Below are 14,135 nucleotides of genomic sequence, written 5' to 3'. Positions count from 1 at the left end.
GGAATGCATGGCCCTTGAATTTTTCCCCCAATGAATGTGGATGCCTACTCCTTGATGGGGGAAGATGATGAGATTCAAACTGAGTGGTCAATGAGAAGCCCATTATCTCAACTACCCCTTAAAACCACTTTAGGGGATGATGAGATTCAAGTAGGCTGGCTGGTCAACGAAATATGAAACTAACAGGGTCCCCCCCCAGCCCCTCCATTCTAGGCTGAACAATGGAATAATAATAATAAAAATAATAAAGCCTGAAACTTCATAGTCCCTGATTACCTCATCTCCCTGCCCACCTCAGGTTTTCCTCTATAAGAATCCTTAGCCTCTCCTGGCTAGTGGTATCCGTTAAGGAGCCATCCCCCTGAAGCAGCCCTTTCCTTTGGTGCGGGGGAGGGGAGCTGCCCCTTTTCCCTGAAGGGGCTATCTCTTTTAAGGAACTGCTGTCTCCATTAAGGAACTGCCTCCTACCCCCCACTTAAGCTGGGATCTCCCTTAAGGGACAGAGGAGTCTGCTTGGTGTGTTGTGTTACCCACAATAAATTCCTTTACTTGATTTGGAGGCAGCCTGAATACTTTCAAGATGACCTTGCACCCCAACATTTTGGGGTGCCCCTGAACCTTATCAACAGCATACCCTCATTCACTAGTGATCTAAAGTAAGAATAAAATGCACATGCCTTAGTGCTTGGCCTTTGTGGCATCTGAGTTGGCTATTCATGAGCTCGTTTTACTTATTTTTATGGCCTTGGCTACATTTCAAAGAATTGTTTGCCAAATAAAAGAACACTAGATAAGTGAGGCATTATTGTGGTCTGATCTACCACACACACATAGTGTTTTTGGTACAGATCATTGTGATTGCTACTGATTTGTTTCTTGTTTAGTAAAACCTTGTTAACTCTACCATACATGTTCCTAGTTAGTGGCTTAACACCAAGTATATTTAATACAGGTGTTCCTGAGTGAAATGGCTCCTTTGATACAGAAAATTTTTCTTACATTTAGAGCTATTCAAAAGGGAAATGGGTTACCTTGGAAAGGAGTGTGTTGCTCTTCACTGGAGATAGTTTGAGCAAAGGCTGGATGACCATTTGTCAGGTATATTTTAGAGCATTCTGTTTGGGATATGGGTTGGACATAAAGTCTATTCTAACTGAGATTCTGTGATTGTGTTAGAGATCAACTGGCTGTGTGACAGATACCTTGAATACAGTGGAGACAAAATTTTATTTGATAATACTGTTTATTGTCCAATGACTGAATGTTCACTTAAGAATGATACAAAGCGTCAGAGACATGCACAGACTGCTTGTCATTTTTCAACAACTTTCATGTGTTCCCAGCACAAGAAGGTTTCAGACTTCATATTCCAGCAAAAACATATTGCCCCAAAAAGAACCAAACAAAACAAAACAAAAACCCCCAAAGCTTTAAATTATGGCAGCCATTTAGATATTTCTTAATACTTATAAGCAAAGATTTGAAAATAACTATAATGTAAACTTTCTTTAAAAATATTTTGAGTTGCTTGCACAAAGAAGAGCATGGAGGAAGGGTAGAAAGAACAGTGCTTAATTGTGTAACATAAATTAAAGCAATGCCAAATGAAGATCCTTCATAAACAATATATACACACATATATATGTATGTATGTATATATATGTGGTAATATTTATTGTAAAGCTACTGGAAGGGCTCCTTATCTCACCTGCAACTGGAGTTTTTTTTCTTTCCTATTAAGAAAGGAAAGAAGACTAACTAGCAAGGAATAAAAAATATATATATATATTTATTTATATATAGCCTGTCCCCCCCAAGACAACTTTCTCAAAGACCTGTTGACTTTGCAGGCATTTGAACAAGAAGGTATAAAAAGAGGGGAAAGGAAAGAAGCAAAGGCAATTAAACAGCTAAAGAAAAGGTCCAGAGGAATCTATCTTCATAGGCTAACTTGACACTCTTTCCACTCTGTGTCAAATGCTTCCATTATAGAAACCTTTTAAAAGAAAGTGCAATTCTAACACCTAACAACAGGGTTGGAGGTGATTAGGAGGTGGAAACATAGCACAGTAATGATATAACCGATGCCCAAAACAACCAGAAACATTAAAAGGAAAAAAAAGGGAAGTCAGAGAAAGAAGTAAATGTCACGTGTCACATGTGATTTAACCACAAAGTAAGCAAATAGGGAATGTTATATTGGCTTGACTAGAGTGAAATCACTTCCATTGGTCCAATGTGACATCTTTAAAATATTCTACTGATGTAGAGTAAGAAAATGTCCCCAGAGCAGGTCTGCAGGGGATTATTTCTGGATGTTCTCTTAATAATTTGCCCTAGAAAGGTAAATTATCAAGGCCTGTGCTGACTGGATCCCAGACAAAAGAGGCTCTATGCCACTCAGGGGTCACTAATTGTTTTGGGGTCACTGCAGAATAGGCTCAAATGATGACAGTTTGGGGAAGCAGTTTCAGAGAAGAAAGATCACTCATAGGCTGCCAGATTTTAGTTTAATTACAATTGTGTGTGTGTGTGTCCTTCTGGAAGCAGGTTACTTTTCAACAGAGGCAAAAAGAAGACAACTAACTTCCTTTTGCCATCAGTAAAGATATTTGCCTATCTTAATTCTAATTACTGGGGACAATGAACTATCTTTAGGAAATAGCAAGTAGTAGTCTACCCTGGGGTCATCTGATTTTCTTCACTATATTGTGTTTCTGACATGGAAAATATAAGCAGATGGTGGTATACCTGGTATTTGGACTGATGAATTAAATCTTAAGATGAGATGACTCTAAAGCAGGCCATGATGTCCTAGAGGAACCCAGGCAGAAATAAGAGCTTCATTTAACCTTCTTACCTCCAAAATCCCTTTCCTCCCTATATAAGAATCCATAGTACTATGTTGCTAGCCAAATAGCATTTGCAGAAACCTGAGAGCAAAATGGCAACTGTCAATCTCTTTGGGAGTCTAGAAGAACTTAATACTAATGCTAGATATCCATGTCATCTGCAGGAATGCAGATGCCTTTTTGAAAGGCATGCCATGGAACTCTCAGGATTCAAAGCTGAGTATATAGACGAGAGCATCCTTCATTATGCTTCCCTCCTAAGTCTTTGATGTTCAGAGTGGAATCCAATAGATTCTCACTGTGGGAGACAGACTAGAGCTGAAAACTGTGTTCAGCTGGAAAGTTTGTTGCCTCTGCATATTTCCAGGGTCCCTGGGGCTCCATTCTATTGAATGATAACTTTTAGGTGCCTTCAAAACTGAGAAGTCTGGGTGCTGGTTGTACAAATGGCATTTCGTGGACACTCACTGAGACATGAGATTCCGAGAACCTGTGAAAGGCACAGATACGAGCAAATGGGGTGGGGAGAAGAACAGGAAGGGTTTTTGGGAAAGGTGGGGACTGACATGGGGAAAACAGAGGGGAAGGAAGCTTTATGAAATGAGGGACATGCTACTCAAGATGAGAGATACCTGGTAGGCCTGCTACACAGAATCTTGCAATGAACCTCATTGGTTTCTGCTAAATGCAACATTCCAAAATAGGGGTGCTGGTGGGGTAGAGATATCCAGGGAATTTCCTGGTGGTTATCATTCTGAGGAATGAGAACTGAAAAATACAGCACTGAGCCTGAGTCTAGATAGGATGGGAACTCTGTGCCCTCCTTCTCCCTTTCCCTAGAGATGTAGTATCATATTTGAAAAAAAAAAAAGGAAAATAAAAATCACACCTAATTTTGACACAATTGGATGATTATATTTTCATGCTGTTTCTTGGAAGTAATGTCAGAGCTGGACCTGTCTAAACTCTTGGAGGCTTTTCTATTGGCTGTTAGGGTTCTGCCAGTCCAGTTATGGGTCCTCAATATCAAGAAACTCCTGCTTGGGTGGTGCTGCCCCACGGTACCATGCACAGGAGCCATCACTCCTCTTGATACAGGCAAAATACTTTGCCTGATGCCCGTAAATGATCTTCTCTGTGACCCAGTCCATCCACAGGCACTCATCTGGTGAAGATACATAACATGGGATCATGGGGCATCGAGAAATCTAGGGAGAAAATAAAAACAGGGTCACAAGACAGACTTAGGGGCAAAGTCCAAATTAAGTGACGAAGATTCTAGGATTTAAAGCTGTAAAAGAATATCTAGCCAATATCTTTCATTCTATAGATAAAGAAAGAGTAGCCCAGAGAAACTTAAGTGATGCCCAAGGCCACACAGGTCCCAGCATTGGGATTTTGAACTTATTTACTAGGACTAGATTCACTTACTCTTCTTATCATATGGTTTTTAGACAGGCTACCTCTTTTGAATCCATTTTGCAACCCCAAAGGAGGCAGTCTGGTCCAGTGGAGAAAGCCTGGAGCCAAGTGTCCACTATGCTAATGACTTGCAGTATGGCAAACACCTTGGCTTTCTGAGCTTCATTCCCCTACTAGTGTGCTTGGAGCACATAAATATGGCCTGTCTCCCATTCCAAATTCTCTGTTCCAGGTAGGTCATATTGGAAGAATGAAAAAGGGGAAAAATGTATTGAGTTTTGTGGAGACTGGCATTATACAAATGAAAAAGCCAGTTATGATGATCCAGTTTTGAGCCGAGGTGCTTGAAGTTAGACAACGATCATCCTATTTATAGAGCAGCTTGAGACTGTGCAAGGTAGTGAATACTTTTTATCATATCAAAAATCCAATAAATCATGAAAGACTAAATTTTGATTGTATGCTAGGTGATAGATAACATTTTTAACTGTTGTTAAAAGTTAAAGGTTTAACTTTGGGACATTAGTACTCTGTCTTTTTGAATTTCAAAAGGCTAAGGTGGGGGAGTACACTAGGAAATGGAAAAAGACCTTATGACCTTCTGAGCAAGAAAAAAAGTGGCTTGGGAAGCTACAGCTCATAAATTTAGTCTTAGCTCCCACTGTGTTCAACTTACTGTCTGCCTACAGTAGTTACCATTTCTTTTTGCGACTCATTTTTGTCCCCAGTGGCACAGTGCCAGTATGAGAAAGGAAAATAAAGGTCCAAGGCTGGGAGAGCCTCTAGGATCCAAAGGATTCCTTCCAAGGACCCTCTATAGAGGGCACTGCAAAAGTCCAGTCTGGTGTTCTCAAGTAGAAAAAACTTTGGATTTAGAGACCAAAGACTGAGTTTGGATATCAGGTTTTTTGTTTGTTTTTTAAGTCAGGACTACACCAAATGATTAGCTATCAAAGTGAAAACATCTCTGGGCTGATTTTGAGGAAGTCATGACAATGTTTCAGACAGGTAGACACACCCTAGATCTACACATGCCTACAAGTGGAAGGCGCTTGAATGTTGGCAAGGGTCTAATACACGTGGCTCTGTTAGAAACGGTACATGTGCTTATGTTTTTTAGCCAAAGTGCAAAAACATCCATGAGATTCCCATTCTTCTTACTGAATTCCCTTCCAGGTCTCTTCCTTATCAGATGTAGACCATATAGCCAGATCTGTCTACATTTGCCTCTCCAAAGTTACCCCATTTCCCTTAAAAGATGACCTGGCAAAGCTGAGCCTTGGAATCCTGTAGCCATGTTGTATTCCATATGGCCATCATTTGCCACTACTCCACCATTTCTACCTCATGAAGTTCACTCCTTTTATAAAGCCTGGCCTTAGAAGCAGATTTGCTGGATTTAGAAGAGTGATGCCATACAACATAGGTGTGCACAGCCTATCTTGAAAGGGTATATATACACCCAGGCCATTGTATTTTTTTAAAAGGTGAACATTTACTGAGTAATCATAAAGTATATTATTTTTATTCATCAAATTGAAAGACAAAAGTTTCAACCTAATTTAAAAAGATTTAACAACTAAACTTTACTTAAAATATACAAATATTGCAATTTACTGGTTTTTTAAATAAAATTTTTATTTCTGGAGACTGGTTCTCCCTATCTCATACAGGTGAGAAATATAGCAGCTACTCATGGACCTGATCTCACCTGATTGGCACAGAAACGTTAACTTACTTTGTTTACCTAACCTGGCCTGAATCAGCCCCCTTACCTCCTGGGTTAGCCAGGTTTCTCCCCTCTTCCCTCCTCCCAGGGGCCTCACCACATTAGTGCCCAGCTTTAGTGCAGACACCTAACTGGCTTAGCCCACTGAAGCTCAGAACTCCTAAGCTAGTGATCCACCAGCCTCAGTCTCCCTGGTAGCAGGGACTACAGGTATGCACTACCATGACCAGCAAATGACTCAGTTTAATCAAACCCTTTGCCTTATCCTAAAATACAAACAACCTCATCGGGTTTATCTTCTTAGTTAAAAATGCATCTTTCCAACTGGATCCTGCCCCTTTTGCCCTAACACTGCCATCAAGGGCAGTGATGGAACTTAAGGACTGGCTACCGGAAGTACAACCTTTAAAACTTAAAATCTAACTTTTATGCCTTTCTTGCCAATACCCATCAGATCCCTAGGGTCACATATGATGGGCTGAGCCATGGAAAACTAGGAGGAAGGCAGAAAGCCTGCCTGACTTAGAATGGAACTGGTTGCCATCAGGAAGAGGTAACTTTAGAATAAATGAGGTAATGCCATAGAGTGTGGCTGGGCATAGAAAGGCCCTGAATTTCAGGGCAATAAAAATCACCATTTATGAATGCCTCTCTGCACTAGAGCCTAATGGAAGCTATGGAGGAAAATCAAGTGGGAACTAGAGGAAGGAAGTAGGAGTAGCAGGAGTAGTTGTAGGAACCTGGAGTTACCAGAGATTGGGAAAAACAGCCACATCCTAAGAGGGCTTTCAAGCCTAGGCAGCTTCATCAAAGTGAAAGGGCACATTAGGATGTACAGGTGCACACTTGACATACCTTTGTCATCCAGTAAGCCTGAGTTCCACAGCAGCATGGTATCCTGAAGGTTACCATGGAACCTCTGCTCTGATACTAAGAATTAGCTGGTCAGTAGCCCTTGAATGATAGCAGAAATTATCTGCTTACCTTGCATTCACAGCCCATCTGGTATCGCTGATTTAGACTCTTCTTCTGCGTGGTGGTCAGAGTATCCCAGGGCTCGATGAAGTCACAGAGAGTAACATGCATTTTGCCATTTCCTTCTGATTTTCCTGAAGAGACCCAAGAAAACAGTGAACTTGTCTTCTCCTCCCACCCCCCCCCCCCATCATTCATTGGCTTTTTGGCTCACTTAAGGGTGGAAGTTTAGTTTCACTGTTGGGTTTTCTAGGGTGAACACCACACTTTGGAGTGTAAACTTTGAGTCCAACAGATATTTAAAGCATCTCTACTCAGTGCAAGGTTCTAAAGTAAGCACCCATAAATATTGGTCTACCTGAATTGAAATGTAATGGTAAATAAAAATGATCCTTGCCCTCATGGAACCTATATTAATATAGGAGGAAAGGCAAGTGACTTACACATATAGCCATATATCAAAGTAGAAAAGAAAAGCATCAATCTCTTACTAAGCATCTACTATCAGATGAGACAAGACATGAGGTACTGATATCACAAAACCAGGGTCCACATCCTCAAGAAATTTACCTTCCACTGAAGGAGAGAGAAGGCAATAGGAGTTTAGAGGTGGGAGAGATCATGAAGACATTTAAGTTAATAGACAATAGATCACTGGACAGAAAAATCTACTGTGATTTCCCTATCTAACTGGACATAGGTGAGTCCTAATAGTTTCTCACACTTTGCAATGGCTTCCTGACTCAGCTCCCTTCTCTCTTTCTCTGCTAAAGACATCAAACCTGTGACATCCAATGTCTTGGACAAGCAGGAGAAAAAACAACTGTATTCAGTGAATGACAGAATCTGACTGAAGGCAGGGTGGTCATTTTAAAAACTACTGTATTTGCCCTTGTTAAAATGATACCCTGTCAAACTGTCCAAGTGATAAGCAGCCAGAGTCTCTGACAGGCAGACTGAATAGAAAAGCTTTTCTAGGAATGGAAGGGTAGTAGCTTTCAAGGTGGCATTTCTGCTTCAGATTGTTATCTAAGCACAGCTGGCTTGACAGGATTTTAACAGAGCAAACTTCAATTACCGTAGGAGAAAATTTCATCTAGCAAAATCATGAATTGAAATATATAGTATAGCAAAGCAGCAGAGTAGCTGGTGAAAAGAATGCTGACATCACAAATAAATGAATTATGGCCAATTACCATGGGAGAGAAACCTTGGGTGCCTGAATTAAATAAAACCCTTTATGAGTGAAAATCACTGTTTCAAGCAGTGCTCTCTTGGCATTTGGACTCCTTATACTTTGGTTTCTATTTTAATTGCTTGGCTTTCCAGGAACATTTTTATTTCATCTGGTTCCCCACAGTAGTGCTGGGCCCTAAGTGAAGGAGTTATTATCACTGTGTGTTTTTTCTTGCATGTCTGAATATTTGCTGGAGTGTGATGAGAGAAAAGGAAAAAAAATCTGGTGCTCTAACACACACACACACACACACACACACACACACACACACACACACAGTGGATTTGGAGACATGAGTTTGAATCCTACCTCCAACATCCTTACTAGCAGTGTGACCCTGGACAAATCACTTAACCTCCATAAGCTTCAGTTTCTTCCTCCATAAAATGGGGTTAGTAATAGCACCTAGCAGAGTTATTGTGAGTATCAAATGAGATAACAGGTATACAGTGCTTTGCAAATTGTAAAGTGATATATACATATATAAATAAAATAGCTATTATATATTAAAGGATATAAGATATCTTGTGCCCTCTACCTGGATCGGTTATTTCTTAAAAAGAAGATCATAAAAGAGCTGAAAGAAATAGAAGTGATGAATGATATATAACCTACATGCTTGTTTTTGTTTATATAATCCCTTTCTTTATATGGACCTTCAAATCTCAGCTCTTCCCCCTGTTGAGGGTGGGGGGAGATGAGGTCCAGACACCCCAAGACTGGAGTTCCCAGACAGGGTCATTGAGGGGAATGCCCCTCAAGGACCCCAGTACTGGAGAGGGTCAGGGCTATCTGGAATGAATTCATGATCTCAAGCATTCTTTAAGTCAAGGTGGCAAAGATTTATTATGCTTTACAGCAGGTAAGAGTTCTTAAGGAACCTGCAACCATACAGGGATTTTATATAGTTTTTATATGATATTTTAGGGTGAAACCTGTCGATTAGGTGTTTTGGGGTGGGTTAGGGGTGGTCAGTTCTTAGAGGAACATGCACTTTTTATATCTACTGCGCAGGTGTCTTACCCAGATTTCACTGGGATACAGCCCAAGGTGGGGGCGACCTGGAGTGGTTTTGACTGTGAAACATCACTAAGTCAACTAACGGTCAGAGCCAACTAGGAATATCCAGGTGGCTCTCATCAAATGTCTTGTTAGACAAGATGAATGTAAGGGAGTATACATTTGACTATGTCTAGGATACATATCAGTAAGATCAGTAAATACTAAATATCATTATGGCCCAGTGCACAGCCAATTAGCACGTACACAGGGAGTCTAATAAATTCTATAGGTGCAGCTGGCCGCAGTATCAGGAGGGGAGATAAGTGTTTTACTAAGGCATGCTGCCCTTGAACTGGAGAGGAACTGCCTGAGGCAGTATTTTGAACTGGATATAATTTTGGAATTGGGGTCCAGGCACATGCACCCAAGCAGAGGCTAAGGAGAAATGTGATGTTAGAATTAGGGTCCAACCACAAGCACCCAAGCAAACCATCACCTCTACCCAATAAAAAGAGGTCATTCATCAAGAATCTGTGCTTTCATTGGTTTGAGAATTCTGAAACCCTTCTGTGACTTAGAATCTTAGACAATTCCTTGAGAGAGATGATAAGTGACTTGCTCGTAGTCATCATGTTAGTAAATGTCAGGGTCAAGATTTGAGCTTAGCATCCCACCCAGTACACTGACTCAAGTGAAAAAGATAGCAGCCCCTAATATTTCTGTAAATTCAGCCAATTCTTGATTATGTAAGAGCTGATTTTCCAATCAATGCTTCTCCTCCTGAATTTCTATAGCACTTTCAGGTGGCACTCATTTTACACTGGCTTAAATTGTTTTTAATCTCTTTATCTATTAAAACAAAGAAACCCTTTTCCCCGTCTAGAACACAGGTTTCTGGAGATCAAGGACGGTCTTAGACCCTGTGATTCCCTCCATCTCCTAGAACAGAGCAATGCTCAATGGATAACTGTTGATAGGGATAATGAATAGATTATCCAGGAACCTCATTTCTCATTTACTCATTCAAAAGAAAATATTAGTGCTGTTAAGTACAAGGCCCTTTGGAGGTAGGGAGGTGAAAAAGATGCAGTTCCTGCTCTCAAGACGTAAAGTCAATGGGGAAATAACCTTTGCACAGATACTTACTTTCTTATCTATATAGGGAGGACAGAATACCATAGGTCAGTAGTCTCCAAAGTAGGGGTTGTGGCTCAAGGGAGCAAGTGATTAATTAACCATTGATATTTATGGACCTGAAGCTTAATTCTCACAAAATTATACCGACACTCATTCTCCACACTCCACCATTCTTTCCCTTCCCTCTACTGTACAAGCTCCCAACCTCCCTTCTTCTGAGTTGAGGATTGGTCTTCAAGGCAGAGCAACTGTGCAGGTAGCAGTGGGCAAGTTCCAATTTCCCTTGCCTCTGCAGCCTATCTACCTCATTCCTTCACTTGCAAGTCATGGCATCACCTTCCTGATGTCATATTCATCTTTGAGAATGAAGGACAAACAACCACCTGTGAGTAGCTGCCCCACTGGGGACCCAACTGGCCAGTTCCAGTTATACAATGCAGCTTCCTTCCTTCCTTTCTTCTTCCTTCCCTCCTCTCCCTCTGTCTACATAGGGTATCATACCCTTACCTGTGGGTGGTCTGCCCAAAGGAATATGAATTTTGATCACTGAAACCTTGCAAGATATCTTGGGGTTTATGGGCTAGATTTCTTTCTTAAAGATCATGCCTTAAACCCAAATGGCTCTTATTGATTGGCCAACAATAGGTCCCAGCCTACACCTCACTTGGTCACTGTTTGGGCCCTAATGGCTCAGAGTGAGCGTAAATAGCAATTGTTTCTGTTTTGACCAGAAACCCTGAGGGTCTTCCTCTCCCACATTGATTATTTTTAAAAACTAGGTAGAAGAGGCCATTCTGGCCTCATTTCTTACCTAGCCTTAATCACTGAACGGGCATTGCCTCAGGCAAAATGTGACCTAGGAAAGACTTTAGCTTTAAAGGCCAAGGTTTCCCACAATATTACTGGACCCAGATGGATCTGGAGGAGAGAGTGAAGCTGTGACTTCGCCCTCCCTCGCTTAATCCAATTCACTTGTGAGTCATCGCATCACCTTCCTGATGTCATGGTCCTCTTTGAGAACAAAGGACAAACAACAACAACCTCATTTCCATATTCCCTCATGACTTTGTCAGGCACTCCCTACTAGAGAGGCTCTGTGGCAATGGCTGGTAAATAAAGGCCTTGCCAACCCTTTTTCATTTTCAGTGGGACAAGAATAAGTGGCTCAGGATAAGCAAGTCTGGATGGGTTACAATCTACATCCCACATCTTTCACATTAACTTTTCCTCCAAATCAACCCCCCTTCTTCCCCTCCTCCAAAGTTCCCCTGAAAAGATTTGGTACCACCCTTCTTATAGTCATCTGGGTTCACAAGTTCAGTATCATCTTTGACTCCTTACTCTAGCTCACTCTGCATATCCAGTTGGTTGACAAATTTCATCATTTCTGCCATTATATCCCTCACATCTGTCCCCTTTTCTCTATTCACAAAGCTACTATTCCAGTTCAGGCCCCCACACAATATCATCCTAATGAGCTTTCTTGTATCATCTTTCCCCTCCCTAATTTTCCACACAGCTGCCAAAGCAATTTTCCTAAAGCACAAGTCTGTTCATGTCGCTGCCCACCCCCCATATTAAAATTTAGTGGCTTCCTATCCACCCTAGGATCAAATATTATTTACTCTTTATTTTGTATTTTCAAAAAATTTTTAAAAGTTTTATAATGTATATAATTATCATCAGAGTAAAATGTATATAATTTTTAGGTATTTATACGTGAATTGTCTATTTATGTACCTCTCACACAGAGAGAGACATACATATGAGGAGTATGTGCTGAGAACTTTTTTTACTGATATGGTTGTGCAACCAAAAACATCTGGTGAAAATGGCAATGAGGCAGCAAGGTACTGAAGAGAGGAAGGAAATGAAAGGAATTTCCTTTAGCTGTTCATGATGTCAGTAAAGTAGGAAGCAAAGGCATGTACTGAAAGTATGGGAGACAGGAATGGAATTGGAGAGAAGAGATTTGGAATAAGGTCTACAGAGGAATTCTCTTTCCTTCAGCTTTCCTTTTGGATACTTCATTGCCAAGTAGTAGCTTCTTCAGAAATAGAAAGGGACACAATGGCAATGAAGTACAGAATCTATGAAGTAGAAGGAGCCTGAAAGACCGTGTAGTCCAACCTTTTCCTGACCTCTTCTACAATATTTCCAGAAGAGAAGATGAAATTAAATTATTTCAATTTTGGTCAGTAAGCAACAATTTTTAAAAAGTAGAAACAACAGTGGTTGGTAGGCCAAAAAGAATTTAGGAAGCATCCTTGAAATTGCAGCATCTGTCAGAGCTTAAAAGCATGGCAGATGTGAGATCCTATTGTGACATCTTACTGGGTACCTGCAGTAAAGAGAGAAGAGAGCATTCTGAGGTTTTCTGACTCATCATCCAAACCACGTGCTCTGACAGTGGGTGTCTGCCATGGCGCTGTCCTAAGCCCTCTTCTGTTCTCTTTTTACACTCCAGTTCCAGCCCCAGTGTCTTCTATGAGCTTCAACCATTCACCACCAATTGTCTATTGGGCATTTCAAAGTGGATGCCCTGGAGAGTTCTTAAACTCAAAATGTCCAAAACAAAGCTTATTATCTTATCCCCATCACATCCCTTGTCCAAACTTCCCCACTTCTGCCAAAGTCACTACCATTCTTTCCAGCTTAAGCAGGTTCATTATGTCAGCATTTACTCCTCACTCTCCCTTCACGCTCACTCCACCTACTAAAACAGTTGCCAATTCTTGCTGTTTGTACCTTCACAACATCTCTAGGATCCAATCCCTTTCCTCCACCTTAGCTCAGGCCCCACCCCATTGTCTCTCATCACTTAAATTATTGCAGTGGCCTCTTTTACTTAAGTCTCTCTCCACTCCCATTCCACCTTACTGCTATGAAAGTGATTTTCCTTAAGGGTAGATCTGTCTATGTCACTTCTCTACTTATTCTATTCCAGTGGTTCCCTAGTGCCTCCAAAATTAAATATAAATGCATCTATTTGAATTTTAAAGCCCTATACAACTTGACCCCATCTTTTCCGCCCGATTGTACATTAGTCCTATTCCTATACTCTCCAGTCCTACCAAACTGGTCTTCTCTATTTTCTTCCCGCACAACACCCTTACCTCCAGTTTATAGCAGCTGTCCCTCATGCCTGGAATGTATTTCCCTTCCTACCTCTGCCTCAGAGAATCCTTCAGTTCCTTCAAGACTCGGGTGAAGTGCCATCACCTACATGAAGATTCTATGGGATCTTTCCCGATCTCCACAATTGCTAGTGTCTTCTCTCCCAAAATACCTTATATTATTTGTATTTATTCTATATATACTTTTTTTCCCTCAGGCATGGTTTTTATTCATTCAGACACTGTACAAATATTACAGGCAATTTCCTTATACTGCAAAAAGTATAAAAATAATCTTTATATAGGAAGCTGTTCATTCCTGTAAATGTCTCTAAATCTCTTTCCAAACATTTTCTAACTGGAGGCAGGGGATGGTACATATCATAGCTGAGGCAAGGCCCCCTCCTTCCCAGCCCTGGGCTACAGGGGAACACTCAGGCTAGGGGCACAGGGATCGGGATCCATCCAGTTTGGGAAGTCACTTGGCCTGTCTCATTAACCTATTATGGAGCAGCAAGTAGGACACGTGGGGGAAGGGGAATGTTGTTGGCAAGGGGATGGTCACATTCCTGTTCGATTCACAGAGAATGTGGCTTGGCTTCCCTTCTCCCCTCCACAAAAGTTTGCAGGACTCTACAGACTCCAGGAGAGCCTGGTTCAAACTC

General features: G+C 41.1%; 1 protein-coding gene across 1 annotated transcript in view; it reads right to left on the bottom strand.

The window, feature by feature from the left end:
* Positions 1–1,224: 1,224 nt before the first annotated feature.
* TIMP2 (TIMP metallopeptidase inhibitor 2) overlaps positions 1,225–14,135 on the bottom strand; it is a 94,795-nt gene continuing 81,884 nt past the window's right edge. Inside the window, exons 5-6 of the mRNA XM_036756779.1 lie at positions 6,988–7,112; positions 1,225–4,060 (exon numbers count right to left, since the gene is read on the bottom strand). Coding sequence (XP_036612674.1) covers positions 3,863–4,060; positions 6,988–7,112 — 323 coding nt within the window. The 3' untranslated portion in view covers positions 1,225–3,862. The remainder of the gene's footprint in view (positions 4,061–6,987; positions 7,113–14,135) is intronic.

This window comes from Trichosurus vulpecula, chromosome 4 (genome assembly GCF_011100635.1).
Source record: "Trichosurus vulpecula isolate mTriVul1 chromosome 4, mTriVul1.pri, whole genome shotgun sequence".
NCBI classification, from domain to species: Eukaryota; Metazoa; Chordata; class Mammalia; order Diprotodontia; family Phalangeridae; genus Trichosurus; species Trichosurus vulpecula.
The sequence above is the reverse complement of the archived record's forward strand: the minus strand, read 5'-3'. Positions and strand labels throughout refer to the sequence as shown.